Source organism: Buteo buteo, chromosome Z, assembly GCF_964188355.1.
Source record: "Buteo buteo chromosome Z, bButBut1.hap1.1, whole genome shotgun sequence".
Lineage (NCBI taxonomy): Eukaryota > Metazoa > Chordata > Aves > Accipitriformes > Accipitridae > Buteo > Buteo buteo.
Window position 1 is genome coordinate 77,928,790 of NC_134204.1, and position 26,160 is coordinate 77,954,949.

The 26,160-nt window shown below is 44.0% G+C and overlaps 1 protein-coding gene across 2 annotated transcripts; it reads left to right on the forward strand.

Moving 5' to 3' along the window:
* The first annotated feature begins 5,369 nt into the window (after positions 1–5,369).
* RNF20 (ring finger protein 20) lies at positions 5,370–25,560 on the forward strand. Of its 2 annotated transcripts, none has more exons than XM_075019681.1 (21): positions 5,370–5,452; positions 7,856–7,916; positions 8,165–8,335; positions 8,470–8,637; positions 8,747–8,894; positions 9,045–9,227; positions 10,468–10,586; positions 13,660–13,806; positions 13,995–14,072; positions 14,386–14,505; positions 15,782–15,961; positions 16,157–16,292; positions 16,978–17,099; positions 17,431–17,828; positions 18,432–18,549; positions 20,127–20,276; positions 21,239–21,451; positions 22,553–22,678; positions 23,763–23,903; positions 24,260–24,361; positions 24,580–25,560. In XM_075019681.1, the coding sequence occupies exons 3-21, from the start codon at positions 8,207–8,209 to the stop codon at positions 24,754–24,756; spliced, it is 2,955 nt and encodes a 984-aa protein (XP_074875782.1). In that variant the 5' UTR covers positions 5,370–5,452; positions 7,856–7,916; positions 8,165–8,206; the 3' UTR covers positions 24,757–25,560. The 2 variants fall into 2 exon arrangements, with proteins under 2 accessions (XP_074875782.1, XP_074875783.1); XM_075019682.1 differs by lacking the exon at positions 5,370–5,452 and adding an exon at positions 5,571–5,666.
* The last annotated feature ends 600 nt before the right edge of the window (positions 25,561–26,160 follow it).

Consider the following 26,160-nt stretch of genomic DNA (forward strand, 5'->3'; position numbering starts at 1 on the left):
TTTTCAGGAAATTCTTCATAGCACTGTTTACAGAATCATTTGCATACAGGAATCCCCCATGCACAGACAGCAAATTAATGGGGTATGCTGCCCAGCAACAAAACCAGAAAGAAAACACTCAAGCTCCTGCTCCATTTTCTGGGCTTTTTATTTCTCATGATCATTACTACAACTGGGCAGTGAGGCAGCAAGGCAATAGCTAGTACTCCCTGTTGAGACTTCTCAGTCTGTGTTACTCACTGATTGGAGTCTTTCATTCCTTCTTTCTTTAGATTGCCTGCCAGGATGTTCTGGGTGTCAAGAGAGTGAGCAAGAGAGTGAGAGCGCACTTCTCTTCTCTATGGTCTTGACTTTTAATTGAGCTGCTTCCAGTATTTACCTTTTTGTATCTCCAGGGCTGGCTGGCTGGTTCTTCAGGCACTTCCAGTGTGAATGGTGTGGGCAAACAGTCTTGGGCTTATTACAGAAGATCGTATCTATGACTTACTAAGCTGTGCAAAAGCTACTGTTGTAACTATATAGTTATATCATATCCAAAGCTCCTATTTGGAAAAAGTACAGGGGTCCGTCCTTGTTAGTCACCAACAGGAAGGGGAAGTAGATGAGGCATGTTTTACAGACCTCATTATTTCCATAAAATAAAACCACTTAATCATCTTTTGCATTCACACCTATATTCTCCACTTAGTTTATAGCATCAAGTGTTTCTCTACAAGAGGAAGACAATTAGGGAAGAAACATGACAAAACAAAAGTAAGTGAGAATTTCTGTGGAGAGCATAAAAGCCATTTAAACATTTCTATCCAAGTTAGTTCTGGTCAGACAACAATGGAATTTTATTCCTACACCGGAGCAAAATATAATTTGTATTTCCCTTTTCAGATGCGTGTCATAAGTATTCTAGTATGCTGTAGGGTGAACTTAGATAAGCAATAATTAACTAATTTTAGTTTAAAACAAAAGTAGTACAATTTCTTTTTACAGTAAAGCAGGAACCCACTTAGTCCAAGTGCATTGGCTACATGTGTGTTCATTTTCTTTAGTCAGCTTGTCTGCCAAGAAAATTATACGTCTTAAATAATATAAACAGCAATTGTTGGACAGATCAAGGACGCTGTGGAGTGATATATATCTGTGTGATCTGATGTACACACTGCATTGGGTGCATATTATTAGGTACAGTACCCTGATGTTATTAAATACAGTTCCGCTGGTGTCCCTGATAAATGTGTACCTAGCACAGCACACTGCAGCACCACCTTTTCATTCCATTTCATGCCCACAGCAAAAAACATCAGCTGCTTCACAACATTTGTGAGAGAAAACCAAAAATTATCCTATTTTTACAGCACATCCTTAGTCACAATGAGGTAAAGACAAAGCCATGCCAAGAGGATGGGATACTAGAACAAACCTTGAAGAACCAAATTTTGAGCAAGGACTGAGGCTTTGCACTTCAAAGGTCAGATTTAAAAATTAATTTTCTTATTGCTTATCACAATTTGGTAACATGAAAATGCCTCTTACACAAATCAGCCAATAAGAAAGAGATGTCCTTTAAGACAGTAGTGTTTCTCTTTTTGGTTCAAAGCACCAATGATCAAAATAACAGAGTAAGATAGAATCATCTTGGAGTCTGTATCCAGTATATGAGGAAATTAAGGGGGTTAAGAAGTTCAGTCTAAGCCCTTCATCCTATTTATTTATTTATTGTAGTTGTTTTTCCAAGAAAAGAGCTCCATTTGCTTTGAAGCCAAACACCCGCACACACACGTGACAGGATCTGGCACTTCTATTTGGAAGTATGTTCCACTAATGTGCATTTTCTTTGTTTTGTTTTGTTTTGTTTTGTTTTGTTTTTCCCCCATTTTGAGACTTTCCCTCCCTTTCCTGTCAACTACATAATCTGATCTAGCAGGCTCTGAGCATATGTGTAAACTACCACAGGACACACTAAGGGTTGTGCTTCATACCTGCTCTTCTATGGTAACTAGCCCTGGGTTATCATGAAGTAACTGCTGTGGTTCCAGTTTACAACCTAGCAAATGGAAGGCTGACTTGGGTGCTGATACAAAAAGATACTTTTCCCACTGAATTATTTATGGCAAGAGCTTTGCTCCATTTAATGTGGGGTCTGGTTAGCTCTTTTAGGGCAGTTGATCCGCTGTGAGTGTTGTGGAACAGTGGTGGCCTGAAGATGGCATTTTTCTAGCTCGTGAAGTTAGGCTAGCTGCTTTTCGTGAGGTCCAAGTCCTGAGGTCCATTTGTCTGACCTCTTACCTTCTGTACGCAACTTGCAGTCCCCTTCTCCACCTGCCACTGACAGCACCAGGAAGTGACTGGCCAAAGCTCTTCTGTTCCCATCTTTGGGATAAATCTGTGCTCTGCTATTTCCTCAGCAGACTCCAGGGCACATAACCTTTCTGGCAAAAGAGAGGATTTCTCTCTGCCCTCCAGAGCAGAGCCTTCTGTTAGCCATGATCTCAGAGCAAGTTTCACTAACAGGTTTTAGTGAGATCAACTATCACACCATCTCCCATATGGCCTTTCCTCTTGGAAGCAGCACTGTTCTGCTGGATGAAATATTATTTTAGATACCAGCCTGGGTGTGCCAAACTTCCAAATTTAACTACATATCTACATGCTGCCTGTCCAGACACATATGCCTATAATGTGTGAACAGTTGCCAACACTGTGTCTCAATATCCTGCCTTACTGAAGAGGATGCATTTCAAGCCAACATGTTGGGCTTTCGTAACTAACTCTGCTATATGCTGCTACTACTACAACTTGAGGGAGGACCAATGTTTGAGGTTTTGTAGGTCCTTTTGATTTGGAATAGAGATTAACTGGTAATGGGTGATGGTCAGTACAACCCTGGTCACAAGGCCATGCAAGTCTTGTTTACACAAGGAGAATCAGTCAATCTGAGTGTCCTTCTGCTGTTCCAGCCTTAGCACACTAACAGTACGAGCTCAAAATTGTCTCCTCTGTAGGCTGTTCCTTACACAACTTTATTTATTCAGTTCATCTCTGTGTCTTTGGTGTTTTTCTTCATATCCGTCTCCCCTCTGCTCTTGCTAAAACAAGTGCACATCGTTGCCAAGAAACTCTCTGCTTCAGTCATTCAAATTCTTAACTAGCTGTAGTTCTGAATTAAGTATGTGCTTAACTCTCTCTTAGAGCAATTGCAAGTGAAGGACTGTGGTTGAACCTGCCAGTTTCAAGAAAAAGCAACCTTATCTATCACATTCCTAGTAGACTAAATAATTGCAAATTGCTGCAGGATGTCCTCTGCAGTTCCTCTTCACTGACGTTAGACTGCTTGGCTCTCCCAGTGTCTTCACAAAAAGTGTCTCAAGTATTCATACAAGTGTTAATACTCCCTCTCTCTCCTTAGCACTCATATTTATGCTTGTATTTTTTCCCACATCTGCTGTATTGTCTGTGCGTAACAATTCACAAGGATGTGGCAGTTACTCTATAAACACCACTAAGGGAAACGGCACATTCCTTCTACTGGAAGGAAGCCAGTGCCTCAGTGCTCAGAGGAAATGACCGTCAGAAGTGGTAATGGAGGGGAGGAGGAGGGCGATCCTTGTGTCTTGAGTTTGCTGGCTGTATGGAAAGTTACACCGGTGTCCTGAAGCATTTCTTTTTCAGGACTACAATCTAGCTTGCTGCAAACACTTTCCCTTTTAAACCCCGTTTAGGGCAGGCCCAAACACTATGCAGTATGCAGTGTATAAAACAGCATCTCAAAGATCAGTTTGCATGCTTATCTAAAGCATAGTAATTAAGACAGATCTGGATGAGAATGTACAAGAGTAGGAGGATGCTTTGGAAGCAGTGGTTTTTTCTTTCCCTGTGGAGGAAATGGCAAGGTGCGTGGAGATAAAAGACACAGAGACGAAATTAAAGTTGTGACTGTCCCCATTTCAGTTACAGTTTTGCCATGACAATGTAAAGCTAGTCAGCTAGTCTGCAGGGGATCAACACCTCAGAAAAAATATGTAGAGGTGAGAAAAACCAAGTATAGAGCAAAGACAGGGAAAACACAAGGACTGAAGGCTATGCTGACTTGAAGATCTGATTTGGAGTGCATTCGATTCAACAAAAAAGCTCCTTTTGGTTTCAAACATTTTGGTCAAGGACTGGCTGCACTGAAAATCGATGACTTACCAACCATTTCTTACTCAGCTAAGGTGTCTCCAGCTGCAAGGGAATGCTGTGGGTGGAAAATGCATTAGCAATTTTATATTTTTTTAACTAGGAGAGGTTTGAGTGCAGCTTTTTAAAAAATCCTCCAAGGTACTCACCCTTCCAGTTCTGTTACACAGTTTATTTTATGCCACAGTACTGTGTAGATACAGACATCAACCAGGCTGGTCAACTTCCCCAACCCAGCTGCTCTCACACTTGCTCATGAAGCTGCAGCAGCTCACTGCCTTACCAAACTCATTCTGGCAGCTGCAGGGTTAAAAAAATTTATAGGGGAAGCTTTGTTTTTCCTTCAGGAACTCAGGTGTTCATTCACCCTGAAGTCTTGTAGTGTATTACTAGGCTAGTCTAGTGCTCTTGGGCATAGCAGCCCCTTACATTGTGATTTGCAACGCGGGGACTGTACCTTTTTTGGCTTTTCCCAGCGGAGACAGCTGCTGTGAAGCTGAGGGGGGAGAACTCCACCACCTGCACAAAATGCTTGCAGCGGCTTAAGAGATACAAATCTATTTTAAACTGATAAATAAAGCAGGAACCCTGTCAGTCTGATGATGTTCATAGGTGTTTCCATGTTTTTCTACAAAGATGGGCAGAGGTGAAGATGTCAAGCCTAAAATATTAAAATTTTACTTCAAAGCTGCGATATCTACAATACTACTTCAGTCTTGGAGCTAGGCCTGCGCGGTATATGTATTTTCATGTATTTTGCACATGTAAACGTTATCTGCACGGCAAAACTTTACATGCACTTTATATATACCGCCGGAGCACCGCGCGGGAAGACGGGCAGGCGGGTGTCGGTGGGGGACACCCCCGCCGGGACTGCGACAGGACTGCCGCGGCAGCCATTACCCGACCCCTCGCCCGGGGGGGAGGCCCAGCCCCCGGCGTCCTCCCGGGGCCCGGAGGAGCGTGTGGCGAGGGGGGCGCATCGCCTCCCGCGGCTGGCTGCCCGGGCGGCGGCAGCCATCTCTCGTGCGGGTAAGGGCGCTGGCGTCAGGCGCCTCCGCGGCACCATGGCAACGGCGGCCATGTCGAGCGAGGGCAAGCGGCGGGGCCAGGAGCGTCCATGACGGGTGAGGGCGAAATGGCCGCCAGAAGGGGCGACCGCCCATCGCGCCGGCGCTGCGTGACGTCTGCTCAGCCACGCACGGGATTGGACCGCTGACGGCAGCGGCTTCCGGTAGGGCGAAGGAAGGCGGCGGCGGCCGGTTTTGGGGCCTTTATGGAGGTCTGTGGGGCCGCCGGGCCGGGTGTTTGGGGAGGGTGCTGGCCGGGAGGTGGGGGTGCGGGGGAAGGGGGAGGGATTGGGGGGGCGAGGCAGTGTACACCCTTGGAGGAAGGGATGGGCCTAAGGGAGAGTAGGTGTGGCGCTGTCATGGGGAGCAGCGGCCGGTGTGGGGCTGCCCGGAGGTGCCCGGGGAGCGGTGCCGGAGGGCCCGGAGGTGCGCAGTAACGGTGTCCATCTGCGGGCGCGGGCGGTGGTTGGTGGGGTGGGAGGCTCCCTGCTGTGCGTGGGATCAGTGGGGGTCCCCACCGGGCGTGGAAGGCAGGAAAAGGTGTTGGGGCACGTCCCTGAGTGTTTGTGGGCCTCAGTGGCGTGGCTCCCTGTATGTGCTTGGGGACTCTGGCGATTTGGAGTGATCTTCTTGCTCTGTGTGGAGAGGAGTCTCTGGTGGGCGATGTGGAGCTTTCGGTACCCTGTGTGGGGTGGTATCTCTGTGGGACATCTCTGGGATTTGAATGGGTGGCCACGACAGGTTTTTGGGGAGCTCCAAGGGGCTGTGGATTGTATGAACAGGAAATGAAAGCGTAGAGAGTGGCTGGTTTATGCAGGAAGCTGAACGGTGAGTTTTGGCAGGTCTCTTGACTAGAGGTGCCACGAGCATGTTAAAGGGCTCAAACGCGGTTGGTGGGCATAGGTTGTAGATGAGTGGCTAAGTATTGGGCCTGGGGAAGTTTGATCTCTGCAGGTGATTGAGGGTGGTCAGAGTGGATGACTTTTGGCCAGTAGTAGGTGTGGGGAGTGTCAGGTGGAGGTGTATTTTGGTCTCTGTGTAAGAGGATTTTAATCATAAGAGGGGGATTAAGGCGAAGCTGAGTCCACGATAGGGGAGGACAGTCAGTCTTTGGTGAATTTATGTGATCTGTCTGGGGAGACAAGAATGTGACTAGCCTGGGACTGAGGGTAAGGTTGAGTTCCTAAAGGAAAGAGAAGGTCTGTGATCATGAAAACTTAGTGGGTTAGGCCCTGGCATACAGTATGTGAGGAAGTGAGTAGTGGGGAGAGGGGGAGCTAGAGCTGTGACGGATGGTGTCAGGACGCAATGGAAGAAATACTCTTTTCGTGGACAAAAAATGTGAAAAGCAGTAGTCACTGGTGGCTCGCTGGACTCGTAGCAGATGTTTTTAAATGACAGCTGTTCCCCTCACCCCCTCCAATGGCCTAGTCATTCTAGCTAAAATCAATGCCCACTGAATTCTGTTGCTCAAAGGAGGAAAACGGTTAAGTGGAAGTTGTCTTTGTTTATTTTTTAATTTTCAGATGTATTTAATACTTATGTTAAAAGACAGGTTACAGGAACACTGTATGTGTTCTTTCAGTAACTCATTTAGAAATAATCTTTATATTATGTTGCATATGGTGAAGGGCAATGCCCAGCAAAAATGCTTGTTAAATGATAAGATTTGGCAAAGCAGTGTACCAGCTTAATCCCAAAAATACATTAGCCTTATTACTTTCAGTAGACTTGCTCAAGTAAAGCAAATACATAAGAACTGGCAAGTTCAGTTTGTAACCCTTAGTTTAACTGTAAATGCCATTATAGATTTAAACTGAAAAATAGAAATCTTACTCGTATGGTCTGCATTTCATTTACTTCTGGGTTTCATTTAGTTTGGAGTTAGAGATCTGTGGATTAAGTTGGCACAGCATCAGTGAATATGGGAGAAGAATGTGGCTTACATCTACTGAAGATCTAATTGGTTTTGTTTTCCATCACTAGCTGTTATATTTGTTTTGGAAACGCTTTAAGGAGGTATTTGTTATTTTGCTAAATAATATTTTAGGGAATGCAAGAAATACTGTTCAAACGTAAGAAAAAACTGTTTTAATGCTGAGGGTCATGAAGTACTGGGATGGGTTGCTCAGTGACATTGCCGAGTTTCTATCTCTGGAGATACTCAAAAGCTGAATATACGAGGCCCTTGGCAACCTGTGCTGGCTGACCCTGCTTTATTCAGGAGCGCTGAGCAGGTGATCTTTAGAGATCCCTTCCAGCCTCAACTATTCTGTGATTCTGTAACTAGTAGTCCAGAGCTTTTCAGATTGCACTAACTTGGGGATAAATACTCTTAAAAAATGTCTGTGCCTCTCCTGATACACAGGAATACTCTTCAAATGGGTCTTTACAAACCTTGGCTCTGAATCGCTGTTCAGTTCCATAGGATTTGTAAGATCTCTATATAAGCTCTTACAGGGCTCATCTTCAAGATGTTGCTGCCCTTGGCTTTAACTGATTTTGAATGTTGATATAATAAGAACAATTCAGTTGGCATGCTGTGAACTGGTGCCAGATATACACACTCTCAGTTGCTTGTTAAAGTCTAACCCAGATCATTTTTGTTAATACAGAGAGAGGTCAAAAAAGCAGAGACTGAACCCACATGAAGATTTTTTTCCAGAGTGTGATCAGGTACAGTGCTTCCATTTTAACGTTACAGAGCAGTGGATTGTTTTCTCATCAACTTGCTATTCGCAGTGCTAATCCTAGTGGTGTCTTTTAAGACATAATGTTTGACCAGTATTTTTCAAAACCTTTTGAGTTACATGGTCTGTACTATATGGAGCATCTTGTTATCATGATGGATCAGTATGTTAAAAAACCTAAATTGAGTTGATTGTGTTTGCTGGGTTTTTTTAATAGTGTTCTTTAATGTTCAGGAAGAACTTAGAGAAAGGAGAAGTCTATATGCTTCAGCCACCATGTCTGGAATTGGTAATAAACGGGCAGCTGGAGAGCCTGGCCCTTCTGCACCTCCAGAGAAGAAGGCAGGGGTTGAAGATTCAGGGACCACAGTGGAGACCATTAAGCTCGGTGGCGTTTCTTCAACGGTATGTCTTCCTTGCACACCCCCACTCAACCTCTTGCTTTTTTTCATCTGGAAACAAAAGTATCTCTCTGATTTATGTATAAGCGCAGTGATCTGGCTTGTGTGCAATGTGCCCTGACTTGTACCTCTGCACAGGAGGAGATGGACATCCGGACCTTACAGACCAAGAACCGGAAACTAGCAGAGATGCTGGACCAGCGGCAAGCCATTGAAGATGAGCTACGGGAGCACATTGAGAAGCTGGAGCGTCGGCAGGCCACCGATGATGCCTCTCTGCTGATTATCAATCGATACTGGAATCAGGTTAGTAACATGCTTTTTTATTTTATATGTACTGTTCTCTTGTCTCTTCCACTACACTCCTTTTATTCATATCCATTCTTTGTCTTGTCTCTCCCGTCCCATCACTCAGTTTGATGAAAATATCCGCATCATCCTTAAACGCTTCGACCTAGACCAAGGTCTTGGAGACCTTTTGTCTGAAAGAAAAGCACTGGTGGTGCCAGAACCTGAACCAGACTCGGACAGTAATCAGGAGCGCAAAGATGAGAGGGAACGAGGTGAGGCACCTGGTTGGGGCCAGTGGAAAAGATGGATTTCAGTTGTGGACAATGTTGATATCCCTTTCTAAAGGGTAACAGATTATGAAGACTAGTGATATGTTCCTTGCAAAAGGACATTTACTTTTTTGCACCTCTTTCTGTTCCCAGGTGAAGGACTGGAGCCGGCGTTCTCCTTCCTAGCCACTCTAGCCAGCAGCACTAGTGAAGAGATAGAATCTCAGCTGCAGGAGCGTGTAGAGTCCTCCCGCCGTGCTGTTGCCCAGATTGTGACAATGTACGACAAGCTGCAGGAGAAAGTGGATGTGCTGTCCCACAAGCTGAATAGTGGAGGTATGACCAAGGTGGCTGATCCCTGGCTGATACTAAAGAATCCTCATCTACCCCCAGCTTAGACATGATTCTGCATTGTAAGCGTTAAGGCCTAGTCCTTCTCATGCTCATTTATTTTCCAAAATAAATTGGCTTAGCTTTCCAAACTCTCAATAATCAAAACCTCTAATAAAGACTAGTACTATACGCTAGAAGTGTATTACAACTGCCTCTAAATTTGAATGCTGAGAACGCTGCTTAGTGTGTTGGGCTAAGGAAAGGCTTGTTTCTGCCAGTAGTGTGTTCACGCACCTGAGAAGTTACAGATTACAGCTGAACCTTGTCACCCAGCTGTCCTCAGCCACTGTGTAAAAGGCTTCATGCTTACAAGCGAAGAAGTGAAATCAGTATTGCAAACTGATGTTGGAGTCCTTCTCACTTGCAGTTTAGTAAAAGAAGTGGGAATAACCAGGACCTCAGTTTTCCCTGAGTTTTGAGCAAAATGGTAGCCTTCTTACATCTTGGTATGCCTAGTGTAGCTGTCACTTTTGAACACAAAGCAGAGTTCTGCAGAAGAAAGCCGAATGACTAGCTCCTGAAAATTAATGTAGCAGATTCAATTTACACTCAGATGACTCTCTGAAAAACTTCATTAGCTTAAGGTTAGAAGTTTAATCTTTGATGAAAATTCAGGTGAAATATCAACTCATCCTTGGTTTGCCTTCTGTTGAGAGTGTTCTGTATGCTTTGATCAAGGAGCTCTGGCAAGTCTAGCATTAGCGTGGTGAAGCATTACTGTCCTTAGCTGGCAGTCTTAAACTCTGTAGTAGCATTGGCATTAGTGCAATGTGAGCCTGTACTCAGTTGCTCTAATTGTCATCTGGTGTGTTAGCTCAAGCCACCTGTTTTAGCCGGTTTACGCATGAATTTGATCTGCATTAGGGTGTCACTGGGTTACAAGGGCGTGTTCTGTCTTGCTGATACTGACACAATTTGAATGATCTCTGACATTAGGGGATGGTAACTGACAGAAATGTGTAGTATGTTAAACTGCAGAGCCTTTTGCTTAGTGAATGCAAGTCAAAGCTCTGTGTGGCTGGAGATCAGACCCTTGGGAGCCACCTGGTGGACAGATACAGTAGGCAGAAGTTAAAACCAGAAATTTCCTTTTCTGTTTTCTTTTTTCTCTTTCTGCTGTTTAAGAATTAAAAACAATCTTCCTTGATTTGTGTTAATTTCCTTTTCTTTATGCATCTTTCAGATATTTCATTGATGGAAGAAGCAGTCCTGGAGCTTAACACCTACCTCTCCCATGAAAATGGACGGCTGCAGGAGCTAGCTGATGTTCTTCAGGAGAAGCACCGAATCATGTCTCAGGAGGTATAAAAAGGAGAGAGAAAGAAATCTGCTTTGGGGTTTAGGCAGATAACTGAACCATAGCTTTAATCCTTTCACTGCATTGTCTCCAGTTGCTGTTGCAACTGCTGCTGCTTGGGTAAGTCCTGACACCACTTCCACCGCAACAAGAACATATTGCTTCCTGTCTGACTTCTTGAAGGGTTATGTATAGTCAATTTGCCAAGTCTTCCAGAGTCCTCTCCCATCTCGTAGGTGGAGAGGGGATTCTTGTAAGGGATGTCTTTCTAGCTGGGTCGGCACTGAGTACAAGCAGAAATGATCGTATTACACAATTCCTGAGTAACAGGCCAACCTCTGCCACCAGCTCTTTGAAAAGATCTTTAACCGCTGAATGACCACACTTCACATGTAACCACTCTAACAAGCGTCTTCTTCAGCTTCTGCTGCCATTGTAGCTAAGTGAGTTAGAGAGTCTATCTGATTATTCCAGATGTGTGCTGGGTGATTTCCCCCTTGGTATGCGGCTACCCATCCCACCAAGAAAGTTCCCTGTTCGGTGATATTCAAAATCTCCTCCACAACAACTATGCGATTACGGTTGGCAGCATCTGTTCGGAGTGCTGATATCTGAGCACCTGTATGTACATCTGGGAGCGGGTTTCATCTAATTGCTCTCTTAATACTCTTTCCCGCTCCAGAGCCTCAGTCAAAGCAGTATGTAGTCTCTGGTTAGTCACTCGCTCAGTGGTGAGTTGGTTGGAGAGGTTCCTTATCTCATTTTCCAATTGCTCCTGCAAAGATTTCGCCAAGTCTTGAAGGGATTTAATCATCTTCTCTTCTGCTTGTCGGGCCACGCATTTGTTCTGTTTTGCTGCCATCAAAGGGGCTCCTAAAACTGCACAAACCAACGCCTTCCCTTTTCCTTGCTTCAACCTTCGTTCTTTAGCCAAAACGAGAATTTTGTCTGCTACAGCTTGCGGATCATGTCAGTTGTTACGGGCCCAAGTCATACCAAGGGGAGAGGGTTGAACATTGTAGCCCTATAATCCCTTTAGGAGAGGGGTACGGTCTACAGTCTGACCTCCCAGGGAGACCATAAAGAACACACAAGTACAGGGATCAGATGCTTTCGGTAGTCCTCTGAGGACTATCTCTACAGTGGGATCTCCCAGGGAGACCTCAAAGAAATCCGATCGAGTTCGCTGAGGACTGTCTCTACACTCGGACCTCCCTGGAAGACCACAACAAAATCAGATCGAGTCCCCTGAGGACTGTCTCTACACTCAGACCTCCCTAGGAGACCACAACAAAATCAGATTATTAAGTCCTCTGAGGACTATTTCCCCTTGTGTATGGCTCCTCTCAGAGAGGAGCCACAGTAAGGACCTGGTCCCAGTGATCGCTTTAGCAACACCGAGAGAATCCTGCCGACTACGCCAAAAAATGTCACAACCCAGACTGGACAGACCAGGCAGTCGTGTTTAATTTTAAATTCCCTCAGGCTAAATTAAGGTGAAACACCACCAAATGATTAGTTAAAGCTTTTATTTATGACAGAAGCAGACTGAACTGGGGAGGCATGATAGTAGGTGGCAGGGCTTCTCACAACAGGAATTGGCATAAGACTACTTCTGTAAACCGTGTAACCCAGGGTAAACATATACATCAATTCAGGGAAGAAGGTGATCCCTCCTGTTAGGTTCAGAGCAGACCCCCTTGCTTTCTAGACTCCTCCTCAGAGAAGGGCCCAGGGGCGGCTGGATCTGCTCTTAGTCTCAGACTTGGTCAGTGATTTATGTCTTGAAATGGATGAGGTGTAGGGATTGTGGAAAAGGGAAGAGGGAAGACAGAGAGAGAAAAAGGAAGAGAGAAAGATTTCACCGGTCCTGGGTCCAGCATTGGTTCAGTCAGCCAAGGGGTCCAGTTCTGGTGGGCTTGCGCACCTGGAACTTCACTTTGTTTCCCTTTGTCATCCTTGCCCCTCCTTCAGGCAGGCACCCAAACTCCTCAGGTTAATGAGCAGTTTGTGAGCCTTTGGGCTTGGGGGTCGTTTGTGGAGTAACTTCTCCTTCCCTGCAGACACTGCCATTGTTTGATCTTTGTATCAGAACAGCTTATCAGAACAGGGAGCTGTGCACCCTCCAGCAGGCCCTCCCCCTCCTGTTGCTGATGTCTGAGCTGATGGGCTTTTCACCTTGGTTCCTTGCTGTGCAGGGTTTGTCTTTAAGCAGAACTTGCCCCACCACAATGTTTGAGACATTAACTCTTCCAGTCTCTCAGAGGTCTTTCCTAGAATAATTTGTGGTTACCATAGTTTGGAGAGCAGGCTATTGCCTTGGAGGGGGACAGGAGCAACAAGGTTTGAAAGTTCCCTTCTGAACAAAGGCTATGGAACAGGTTGTTGTTGAGAACTGTACGTAGTTCTTCTGTGATTTGGGTTGATTTGCTTGTTACATCACTGAATGAAAAAGTGTAACCAAACCAGTGAGTTGAATGGTTGTAATTTTAAAAGAAAACAAAACCAGAGGAAGTGGTAAGGTGATGCTAACGTGGTTGTGTAAACATCTGAGACACTTTACATGACATCCCTGTAATTTCAAATTCCTTGGTTTCTCTGGGTCATGTATGAAAGTGTAAAAACATTAATTGCAAGATGATCCCAGTCATTAAGGGATTCATGTTTGGCGGTATTTGCTTCAGAGGTTTAAAAAACTTTAAAAACTGTGTTAACACTGGCCTTGCTCAGTGTTAGACCATCAAGCACTTCAGTGATCTGATGAACATACGGATCGAAAAGATTTCAAAAAAAAAAAAAGCCTTCGAATAAGCTGAGGTCACTGCCTCTGTACTCTGCCAGTTATTACCAGTTTGTTGCTCTTTTTCCATTTTCTATTTTGTCTTATCATTACTGTGTTGGGATTCAGCCAGTGTAAAATTCAGGGCAGTTCAGGGAGTAGTCTGTCACCACAGTAAAAGATGGGCAGAAAGCACATAAATCCAGGGTATGATGAATAAGAGAAAAATTAATACTGAGAAGTCTTGGAAAATGTTGATTCTATTCAATATGCTGGCTGAAACACTGTTTTGCTTGCAGTTCTCCAAGCTGCAGGAGAGAGTGGAGACAGCAGAATCTCGTGTGTCTGTTTTGGAGACTATGATTGATGACCTTCAGTGGGATATTGACAAGATACGTAAGAGAGAGCAGAGACTCAACCGGCACTTAGCAGATGTTCTGGAACGAGTAAGCACCATCCTCTTTGCTAGGAAACCAGAGAAATGGGTGTAGTTTTGAGATGTGTGACATCATCTTATGGTACTTTGCTGTGAGAAGTGAGAATCTATAGTGTGCCATCTTTGGTCTTGAATATGCTGTATCAGCAGTCTTGGCATTTAGTTGGGTATTGATGAAATCTGTTGCCTTTTTTGCAGGTAAATTCCAAAGGCTACAAAGTGTATGGAGCTGGGAGCAGCCTCTATGGGGGCACAATCACCATAAATGCTCGCAAGGTAATGTCAGGAGCTTGGTTGTGGGTAAGGGGAAGAATAAAGTCAAGGAGAGCTTGTGTGTAGAGCAACAGATTGGAACAGAATTCAGACACCTGCTTTGCCAGAAATCTGGGTGACTCTGGGCAAGCCATTTTGTCTGTGCACAAGTTTCCCACTTACAAAACAGACCTGATGGAAGTAGACTTTGTCTCACTTGGTGATGTTACCTGACTATTAAATTTGTAATTTCTATTACTGTATAAACAGTTGCTTAATTAGTACCCTCAGTAGATAACTTTAACAATAGGATTTATGAGCAGTTTCTTCCCAATAGTTTGAGGAGATGAATGCAGAGCTGGAAGAGAACAAAGAGCTTGCTGGGAATCGCCTCAGTGAGTTGGAGGAACTACGCCAGGATCTTGAGGAAGTAACAACACAGAATGAAAAACTCAAGGTGAGACATCTGTACCTGTTTGAGGATGAGGATGGAGGTGTTGGTTCCCCTCTGCCTTGCTGTACTGTGTCTCTGGAAAACCTCATTAATATTATTCTATTCTGTATTTGCTCTTTAGCTGGATTATATTTTGTACAAGGTACAATTCAGCAAGTTTGTGGGACTTAAACTTGCAGTTCAGTGCATTGGTGACATCATGTGGTCATCACTGGAAGTTGTAGTGCTTTCTTATTTCCTTTTTTCCATTCTGATCTACTTGGTACATTTTAATGATGTCTAGTTAAAACTAATTTCACATCTTTACAAGTTTTGACCCCTCTTCCACCTTCCCTGTGCAAGTGGAACCAAAGAACTGAAACAAGTCAGGGAACTTGTGTAGGAGAGCTAGGCTCTTGAAAGACTCGATGAACTTAAATCTTTCCCAGTGTGGTAAAATGGATAGATAGGAAACAGTGTATGAGTTTCTTACATCTTAATGGTGGTAACACAGAAAGCTATGAATCTAATGCACATAAAATTTAGATTATTCTCTATATCATATACTTAGTGATCAATAGATAAGTTAGCCTGTTACGAGAAATGTCTGAGCTGATAACTTAAGTTTCAGAGATGAGATTCCAGAAACTGTCTTGAGGCACCTCTAAGTTCTGTTTATCCACATGAGTTTGTTTTGAGAGAAACACTGTTTCGCTTACAAGTTTCCTTTTCTCTTAATTAATGTTAAGCTGTATGTGTGTACATATGTGTCTATTTCACTGCTGGTAGTCACAGTCATTTGCTAACTTTTTTTGTAAGGAAAGTTCAGATTCTGTATTTCTGCTTTCTCTCAATTCTCTTCCTTTCAGTCATTCTGTCTCTTACTGGTAGAAAGCTAACATGATGCCTACTTGCTCATGTATTTTCTCTAGTTTTCTGTTATACTTTTCTATATGTCCATCTTTATTTAGGTGATTACAGTTTTACAGTAAATCCATTGAAAAGGTATATCATATTTTCCAAGCTTGTATCTTTGAGAGAAACTATTGCAGAAGCTGAGAATCAAAAACTCTTGTCACGTGACTATGCAAGAGAAACAGCCTGGTGCATACAGAGAATGTATAGACTTTTTTAATGGATACTGAAGCATATCCCTTGCATCTACTTCACAGCAATGCTATCAAAGTTCTACTTTTGTCTTTGCTTGTGGCAGCTTGATTCACTGTTCACCTTGCAAAACAGATGTCAAAAACAAGGAGATAATTTTTCTTTCTGTGGCATTTTCTGGTGTCCTGACTAGGTTGAGCTGCGACGAGCAGTGGAAGAGGCTGTGAAGGAGACCCCAGAATATCGCTGCATGCAGTCCCAGTTTTCTGTTTTGTATAATGAGAGTCTCCAGCTGAAGGCACATCTTGATGAGGCCCGCACTCTGCTTCATGGCACCCGCACCACACACCAGCGCCAGGTGGAACTGATCGAGGTAGCACCTCTGCTCCATCAGACTAGGGAACGTTGTCATCCCATTGACCATCACTGCTGGGTCTGGGTGGCTCTGGGAATCTGCAGGAAATGTATCTTCCTGGCAATAATTCATCTGTTCTGGTACCTCATGTTGATTAGGTGAGAGATACTCCAGGGTCACAGCACCAACTTCTGTCCCTTTCTTACTCCTCAGAGGGATGAGGTCAGCCTTCACAAGAAACTACGCACAGAAGTGATTCAGCTAGAGGACACCCTGGCACAAGTCCGCAAAGAATATGAGATGTTGAGGATAGAGTTTGAACAGACACTTGCTGCCAATGAACAAGCAGGTAGGGAGTTTTTCCGTTGTGCTTAAAAAGAAACAAATGCCCTCTCTCCCCACCCCCACCTCCCCAATCCCCATTAGAGATTGCATTGCATTAAAACACCTGGTTTGATTCTTTGTTATTGTTAAATACTTGTTCTGGCAGGTCTTTATCTCAAAAAACCAAAGCTCTTCACTTGTTTTATGGGAGGCCAGTTCCATGTTATCTGAATTCCTTTTAGAAGTTGCACTATACATATATTTTGCTAATAATTTGGTTCGTGACAGAGTATTTTGCATTATTAAAAATTAATTTGGGGCAGGTTAATTTACGAGTCTGGAATGACAAACTGGATAGGCCACCAGTAATTTTCAAATTTCATCAGAGGAAATTAAGAAGTTATTTCTAAAGTAGCATTTAAATCATAGAGATTTTTTGTAGCATGACACATTTCCCTTACGAATGTGGGGAAAAAGTAGGGTTAAGGGGAATTTGGAACTGGGAATTTGCAAGGACTTACGGTTGCATGTAAAACTGGCGTGACATTTTTCTGCAAACGTGTTGCGTTGCTCTGTTGTTCAGCAGAATGATAATAGTCTTATTTTGGTTCTTTGTCATTGTCACTTAGCTGGTTCTCCATCTCCATGAAAGTCCTTGCAGAAGGTTGGCGAAAGTGTCATTTGTTACAGTTGTGTTTCTGTTTTTGTAGGCCCAATTAATCGGGAGATGCGTCATCTCATCAGCAGCCTTCAAAATCACAACCACCAGCTGAAGGGAGAGGTGTTAAGATACAAGCGCAAACTGAGAGAGGCCCAATCTGACTTGAGCAAGGTATCAGAGCAGGAAATGCCAGAAAAGAGCAGAAAGTGCTTAGGAGAAGTGGGAATGGTGTCACCCTTGCCTGCAATATCAGCTTTTCTGTTACGGTGTGCAGGATGGCATGTAATTTTTGATAGAGTTCTACACTCTGTTGCTTCCACTTGCCAAATGAATGGTCTTCCTTTGTAGCTGTATAGTGCTCTATGAAAAGTAGTAGCAATTATGGAGGGGGCACGCAAGCACGGATCTGGGAAGACCAGGGAAGGGGGTTAAGGTAGATTTCTGGCTAAGAACTGAATGGTTTGTTTTCTACTGTGTCTTCTTTCTTGCTATTCCACAACAGATCCGCTCGCGCAGTGGTAGTGCCCTCTTACAGTCCCAGTCCAGCACTGAAGACACAAAGGAGGAACCTCCAGAGATCAAGCAGGAACCTGATGATCCTTCTGCCCAAGTGACTGCCCCCAAGCCTGCTTCTGAAGATGTTAATGAAATGAAGGCCAGGCGGGATGAAGAGGAACGGGAACGAGAGAGACGTGAGAGGGAGAGGGAACGAGAGAAGGAAAAGGAAAAAGAGAGAGAGAGAGAGAAAGAGAAGGAAAAGGAAAAGGAACGAGAGCGGGAAAAGCAAAAGCAGAAGGAATCTGAGAAAGAGAGAGAGTCCAAAGAGAAGGAGAAAGGGAAGCATGAAGATGGAAGAAAGAAGGAGGCTGAAGTGATCAAGCAGCTGAAGGCTGAGCTCAAGTAAGAGTTGTTGTCCCTCCCTTTCCTGCTTGAGTAGTACCCAAACTGTGGTGTTTGTGTGAGATGACTTGTTGCTTGCTCTTGTGAGATTAGCTTCACTGAAGTGAGAGGTTTCTGGCACTCTCTATTCTGATTGTGATTTGGACAATGTAGTAACATTTCTCCTGCGGTAGCCTAAAGCATGAATTACCAAACCAGATACTTCACAGTGTGGGTCAAACAGTCTTTATTTGTTGCTGTCATAGCAATTGCGTAAAGCTTTACAGCAGCAGGTTATTAATAAAGGGCACAGTAGTCTTCCCTGTCTTGGATCCAGTACTAAAGCAGAGATGGATAGTTTGTTGCTTACCGTTAAAGTAGATGTTTCCTCCCCACCCCACTTCTCTTGGTTTTTCAACCCATATGTGCCTGAACATGTTTCTTTCAGCCTCCAGCCTTTACTCCTTGGCTATTTTACATTACCAGAGTAAGATGAGCCAAGGACGACTCCATATGCATGCCATGTGGGAGATGGAGAGAGTATTGCTCTGACTCTCATGCTGGATATGTAACAGCATAGCTTTCCTGCTGTCTCCTCACAGTTGTCTATCTCTCTGTCTCCAGGAAGGCCCAGGAGAGCCAGAAGGAGATGAAACTGTTGCTAGATATGTACCGCTCCGCCCCCAAAGAGCAGAGAGACAAAGTGCAGCTGATGGCAGCTGAGAAGAAGGCAAAAGCTGAGGTAAATATAATTTCTCTTCTCTTTTTATCTTTAGCAAGTTCTCTTCGGATACTCTGCACCTGAACTGTGATGGTTTTGTCTTCAAAATTGGAGATTGTTCCTCTTCTCATCTTTGTCACTTAGAAGAGAGATTGGAATGTTCTGGAAATGAACAGGGATATTTTCGGGTATCCTCCGCTGGGAAGGGATGATCCCTTTGCTGAGGCTGAAGGCCATGGCTGCCACTTTCTCAGATTCAACCAGTAGCGAAGCTGAGCTCATGTCCCAGAGACATACACACACAGAGGACACTGACACGCCAGTTAGACTGCCACAGACAAGGTGCTGCCTTCAACAGCATGTACATACAGGAGTCATAAAACGTAAGCATAGACAGACAAGTCCCCTTCTTCCTCTTCAGCTGGTAGAGATAGAACGTTGCTAGTGCAGGCACACACATACCAGTCTCTAGGTTCACAAGCATACACACATTTGCAGATCCCTCAAGTATCAGCACGGCTTCTCTGTCTGTCTGGTACCCCTGTGAGCCCAGGCCCTGTTACCTTCTTCACATACACGTCTCACCTGTAGCTAGCACTTACTCTATGCAGCACACATACACATGGGGTAGAGAGTTAGATTACACAGAGATAGTTAAGAAAATATTTAATAAGAAGATACAAGAAGATAGGACAGGCTGTGGTGATCATGCACAGGGCTGAGCCAGACAAATGTGTACTGACTGCCCACATTTTACATGTGACTGGCTCCTTGTATATCCTTCTCTGTCTAACCCCAATTTGTTCATCCCTGCATGTTCCCCCTGGGTTTGTACAGCTCTGTCGATTCCCACAGCCCTCCCAGTCCAGGATCCACCCCTGCTTTATGGTTTTATCAGTTGCAAAGTCCAGGTTGATTTTCCTGGAAGTGGTGCCTGTAGTTTCTTGGTAGCTTATCAGCTATTGTGAATGTGGAGGTTTGTTTCTCGTCTCTGTCTCCCTGTTTGTTTTGTCAGGTCTGTTTCTCTGTATATTTTGTTTCTGTTTTTTTCCTTTCCTGCTCCCCACCCCCTTAGTTTCCCAATTGACAGGGTCCATAGTTAGATAACCTTGCTGGAATAAACATTCTCACATGCTCTTGCCAATTAGTGTGACTGACCAGGTTTGGTTCTTATCACTGTCTTCCTTACCATTTGTCTGTCAGGTTTGTGCCTCTGTAGGTTTTGTGTATGGCTTCCTCCTTTTCTTATCCCTTTTTGTATTGAAAAAGGTCCTTGACCAGACACCCTTAAAGGAGCAGATGCTCTCTGTCCACATAGTCTTACATACACAACTGCAAGAGACTAATGTTCCTACTCTGATAAAAGATGCCATGGCATTTTCAAAGGTTTTGAACTCAAGATCTGGGGCTTACAGCCCATCTTAATGGTTCATCTGCCAGTAATACACTGTTCTGTCAAGATGAGATGGGTTTTCTTTTCCCATGCTTTGAAGGCAGTTTCTCCAACGTTTCAGAGAATTGTAGGGAAAACAGGCTCTTAACAAGGTTCAGGCCACATTCTTGTGTTTAGTGTCACTTCTGTTTTGTCCTTGCTGTAGCTGGAAGAACTGAGGCAGAGGGTGAAAGAATTGGAAGACAAGGAGAAAAAGGAGAGTAAAAAGATGGCTGATGAGGATGCCCTCCGCAAGATCCGAGCAGTGGAGGAACAAATTGAGTATTTACAGAAGAAACTAGCCATGGCTAAGCAGGTGAGAAGTTTCTGACAAGTTCTGACTTGGCTGGAGTATCTGGGAAGGAACTGCCTTTAGGTTACAGCCAGGAAGATTACCCGAGAGAAGGAATTTCTGTCTCTGTATGTGCCAGAGATGTGAGGTTTGTCCCTGTTTATTGAAGGGGAAAAAACCTAACCAGCGAAAAAAATGATGACGATCAAAAAAACCCCACACCACCAGGGTGTCACAAAGCTCATGGCGGGGGTGGTGGGGAATGTTTAGTTGTTTGTGGCCTAGGTGAAGAGCACAGAGGAGAGATGGCAGGATCAGCCTTTAGGGCAGGAGGTTACAATTTCTTTTTTAAAAGTATTATCTGCACTGTTCGTATAATTAATACATGTGCATGGTACTGTGACGTATCTTCTTCCACATAAAAGGGCTTAATCTAATGATAAGAGAGCAGGATCACCTTAGTAGGGGAGAGGCAAGCTAGTGATTTGACATGTAGTTTTTTAGAATTCAGATTCTTTTCCTTATAGTACAGAACTGTTCTATCTTGTCACTTACTCCTTTAATGTTGAAGTGGCCTAAGTGAGTTTAAGGGGCTTGGCAGCCTGTTAGGTGGAAGCTGTTGAGTTGTCCACATGCAGAATTCTTGGCCTAGTGTATATGACAGCTATTCAGCTAGCTGCCTGAGGTTGGCAGTTGGTTTCTGCCCAGCTCTGGCAATGACTGTGTCACAGCTGATTTTGCCAGCAGACAAGCCACAGTCTTTGAATGCTTGTGGAGATGACAGTCTCTTTTCTACACCTAATGCAGGGCATCTCTGCTGTGGTGCAGACTTCTAGGGAGCTTTCTTTTCTGGTTGCAGGGAAGATATTGTTTTCTGATACTGAGACATCTTCCTTCAGCGGTGCTAGGTTTGGTGCCTCTAATGTTCAGGGTCATTGTAGGGCACACAGGAGACAGTTTTGCCAGAGCCTGTGATTCTTTTGCAGGAGGAGGAGGCCCTGCTGTCAGAAATGGATGTCACAGGCCAAGCCTTTGAAGACATGCAGGAGCAGAATATCCGCCTGATGCAGCAGCTGCGGGAGAAGGATGATGCCAACTTCAAGCTGATGTCAGAACGCATTAAGTCCAACCAGATCCACAAGCTGCTGAAAGAAGAGAAGGAGGAGCTGGCAGACCAAGTTTTGACACTGAAGACACAGGTAATCTGGGAGAAGGAGAGAGGAGAGCAGAAATAACGGGGGAAGGTGGAGGTGCTGTGGGTTAGCTCTGGTAGGCAGCTAAGCTCCATGCAGCTGCTTGCTTGCTCCTGCACAGTGGGATGGGGGAGAGAATCAGAAGGGCAAAAGCGAGAAATAAAGACAGTTCAGTTGTTAAAGGAAAGCTGTGTGGACAAGTAAAGTGAAACAAGGAATTCATTCACTGCTTCCCATGGCAGGCAGGTGTTCAGCCATCTCCAGGAAAGCAGGGCTCCATCACGTGTAATTGTTACTTGGGAAGACAAACACTGTAACTCAGAACATCCCCCTGCTTCCTCCTTTGCACTAGCTTTTATTGCTGAGCACAGCGTCATATGGTCTGGAATATCCCTTCGGTCAGTTGGGGTCAGCTGTCCCAGCTGTGTCCCATCCTAGTTTCTTGTGCACCCTCAGCCTACTTTCTGGCGGGCAGCATGAGACACGGGTGGTCTTGATGCTGCATTAGTACTGTTCAGCAGTAGCTAAAACAGTAGTGTGTTATTGATACTGTTTTGGTCCCAAATCCAAAATATAATGCCATGTGAGCTGCTATGAAGAGAATTAACTGTATTGCTGCCAAAATCAGTATAGGAGGGAATGTTCCCCTGATCAACCTGGGTATGCTGCATCAGACTTCAAAGGGACTTGTCTTAGCAAGAAACAGAGACTGCTGCGTGAGTATGAAATGTCCTACAGGTCCATTGCTGTGGAGAGCAGGAGGGGGAAGGAAAGTGGGAAGTCTTTTCCCTGTCATAATGGTACTTCTGCATATATATTCTGCCATCCTTGGAACCAAGGTGGAACTGTTCACTGCCTTGCAGCAATTCTCTAAGCCACCTTCCAAAAAATAAGACATCTTTGTTGCTGGTATTTGACTGCTAAGTTTTAAAGTGTTGGCTACAGCTCTTAGACTGCTGTTGTGTCTGTTCAGGGAGAAAAAGACAAGTTGAAGAGATACTCCTTGGTGATGGTGAGGCAGGGATAGTTTCAGCATGTAGCTTTAATGACAAGTGTGAAGACCTGGAGAACATGCATTTCAGGCCTTCTGTATCTCCTCTCTCCAAGGTGGATGCCCAGTTGCAGGTTGTACGTAAGCTGGAGGAGAAGGAACACTTACTGCAAAGCAGTATTGGAACAGGAGAGAAAGAACTAGGTCTCCGAACACAGGCCCTGGAGATGAACAAACGCAAGGCAAGTGATTGCTTGTTTTCCTCTTGGATTGTAAGATGGAGTTGTTGTTTTGTGGGAAGCATAGAAGGCTCCTAGTTCTCATTGGTGTTACAGAACCTGATATTCCTTGGTTTTGGACTAGTATACCAGAAGGCTGAGGAGTCCTGAAGAGAGTTCTGATTAAAGTATTGCAGACTGATGTTTCCTTTGGTAAGGAGGAGCAGATCATAGGTGTTTCTTTGACAGTCTGATTAGGAAGCTGAAGTAAGCTGCCTTTAAAAGGAAACCTGTTGTGAAAGGAGAGGCAGCAGCCAGATGAAGTTAACTGGGGTCAAAGCTTTTAAAGGAAAGGTGGTGTAAGTGAAAGGAAAATATGACTAATGAATGTTAAGACCTTTAACAAATGACTAAAATCAATAAAGTAGGTCTGTTATGAGTAAAACAAGACTTAAGTCTCATGGTTGATGCTGCCTTTGTTGTTAAATCTTTAGTAGAAATGCAGGAATGACACTAAAACAGACAGAAAGGAAAGCAGAAATACCACTGTGAAAAGGAGATCGGGGGGAATTCAGCACAATCACTTGTGCTTAATGTCACAATCTGTGGTATTGAGGGAACTTGGCTAATAGAGTCATTGGTGCAGGGACAGTTAGAAAATGATAGGAGAACTGGTGAAGAGAGCAAATAAAGACTTATCTTGCAGTTCCATCTAGTTCAGCTATAGAACTGCCTCTAAACAATTTAGTAGAGAAGATGTAGAAGGTGGAAGGCTGAAAATACTTGAACAAGAAGAGAGTTGTGTGGTCATTAGTGTTTTTCTAAGTGACATGCATTGCAGTATGACAGGGGTTGGCTGTACTGAAGAGGAATTTTGAAGCTAAATGATTAGAACTTGTTAATAATAAGATATTTTGCTGCTGAAGTAATGTGTAGGGAGTAATTCCAGTTATGCCATTTGGAAGTACCAAAATTAGATTGAAAAAATAGATCTCCAGCAGCCTGAGGAGTATTGTGTGAGCAGTCTTGGATTGCCAGGCAGAGGGACTAGAAATCACTAGAGCTCTTTTTCCATGTTTGGTACTTCTATACTGGTTCTCTTTTTCAGGCCATGGATGCAGCTCAGCTTGCGGATGATCTGAAAGCCCAGCTAGAGCTGGCTCAGAAGAAGTTACATGACTTCCAGGATGAGATTGTGGAAAACAGAGTAACTAGAGAGAAAGAGATGTTCAACTTCAAAAGGGCTGAGGTATATACCTCATGCACAGTCCTTCAGTATCTGTCTGCTTTGGTGTCTGTCTCCTTGTACATTGAGCTTGGAGTGGGTTTCAGCTACAGTGCTTTTTTGGGGGTCCAGTCTCAGTTTGATTTCAGCTTCATTGGGTCTTGGCTCTTTCGGGTTTTATCCACTGGTAACTGACAATACATGTGGCACCAGATGATAATGTAATCTGTCGTAAGTCTGTTGGACTATCGGGGATGAAAGTATGGGTGAAGTGATTTAGCTAGGTGCACAGTGGGCCAGGTGCTAGTTCTCTTTGGTCCCTGAAGAAGCTGTGATGGAGAATACACTGCTCATTTATTTGGTAAATTGTTTTTATGCAGGAAGATATCTCTAGGTTACGCAGGAAGCTGGAGACCACTAAGAAGCCTGACATGGTTCCCAACTGTGATGAGATATTGATGGAAGAAATCAAGGATTACAAGGTGAGTAGCTGTCTTTACCAGCTGCCCTCTTTAATTCTACTTCAATCATGTTTTCAGTATTAGACATCTCCTGTACGTACTCTGGCATTGTAGCCTTATCTTGCATTGAAGAAACCACCTTCTCCTTATGAGGAATGGAAGGACCTTCATCTTCAGTCATCTTTTAACATACCTAGCACAATGCAGTGGGCCCTCACTATAATGTTTCTGTCTTGCAGGCCCGCCTGACCTGCCCATGCTGTAACATGCGCAAAAAGGATGCTGTGCTCACAAAGTGCTTTCATGTCTTCTGTTTTGAGTGTGTGAAAACACGCTATGACACCCGGCAGCGTAAGTGCCCCAAGTGCAATGCTGCCTTTGGTGCCAATGACTTCCATAGGATCTACATCGGTTGATTCTTTCCACTGGTGTCATGAAAATTTGCCGCTTATGCTGACCACCCAGCCTCCCTCACTTTCTGTGATTGTCACCTTTGGGGCAGTCAGTGCTTCTGTCAGCTGATCTGTAGTCTCTTCTGGGAAGTGTGATTAGGGTATGGAAAGAAATGGATTCTGGATCCTGGTTTCTTTCTTGTCCCTTTTCTTTTATTCTTGCCCTCAGTTTTTGTGGATTCTTTGTGCCTCAGAGGACATTGCCCAACCATCACTTTTACACTGCCAAGTTGGGAACATCTAACTGAAATCCTGCCTTGATGGGATGGGAGCTGTCTCTGGTGCAGCAGAGATAAATGAGGGCTTTATCTGAGGAGTTTGCTTTGGATGTTAATTATTAAATCCCATCAAGGTATGGTAGTGTTTCTGAGAGTGAATAGTTTCCCAATTAAAGGGCCAAAAACCGTATAAACAGGTGCATCTGTAGACTGCAGTGGAGTGACACCTTAGACATCTTCCTGAGTCAGGGCAAGAATCTGTGAAGGGTGGTGCATTAGTAAACATCCTCCCTACCCCCAAAAGCAAATGCACATCTTAGTATCCAGAAGAGGAGGAGGATAAGACACTGGAGAATCTTTGAAAATATCATTCCACTGATGAACCCTATTTGATGTGGACATCTTCACCTAGGTTGAAGCATCGCCGTCATTGTCCTTAAGTTTCCAGAAGAGAATTTGTAAGGGTTACTTTGTTGCAACTTTGCCACAAAGATTAATCTTGTAATGCACAGAACCTAATAAAAGCTGTTGTCTGGGTTATTTTTCCGTTTTTCTTGCCTCTAGTAGTGTCTATCTGTACTCCTGTCCTTTGTCCAGTTACTGGAAACACTTTTGACAAGCTTTAAGCCTGTAAAGTAGAGATGAATTTCTTCCTTCCTCTGTTTTCAAAAAATCGTTAACTAAAACAACCTTTGTCCTTTTGGCTTTATCTTCCCTACGTTATTCCTGGCACAACAGAAGGGCCAAGATGCTGGATTATTTATGCAGTCATTTTGTCATGGCCGCTGGGAATTTTGTGAAAGGACATGGCATAGGTTAGAGTCTCCATGCTCCCTGTAGTGCAAGGCTGTATTTGAAGTCTGCTCCTAAAATCACAACGCGAAGTCATTTATTTACAGCATTCCTCCATAGGGCATAGTGTTTTTGCTGTAAACTTAATGTTCTTCGAAGGTACAACTGTCAGAGGTCTGTGTCCCTTCCCTGAATTATAAAATCTGTATTACCTTCCTGTATTCACTGTAGGAAATAACAGAAACAATAGTAAAGTGAAGGCAATTATCACAGACTGTCTTATAATATGCATTATTATTTTTATCTTTCTGAAAACATTCAGAAAATATGAATTAAACCTTGTAAATTATTATGAATC

What these genes read in the sequence shown, in the direction of transcription:
- RNF20 (XM_075019681.1), top strand. Translation starts at nt 8,207, where the DNA reads ATGTCTGGAATTGGTAATAAACGGGCAGCTGGAGAGCCTGGCCCTTCT. An exon ending in TCAATCGATACTGGAATCAG is followed by an intron (nt 8,638 to 8,746) that starts GTTAGTAACATG and finishes CCCATCACTCAG; the next exon opens with TTTGATGAAAATATCCGCAT. An exon ending in CACAGAATGAAAAACTCAAG is followed by an intron (nt 14,506 to 15,781) that starts GTGAGACATCTG and finishes TGTCCTGACTAG; the next exon opens with GTTGAGCTGCGACGAGCAGT.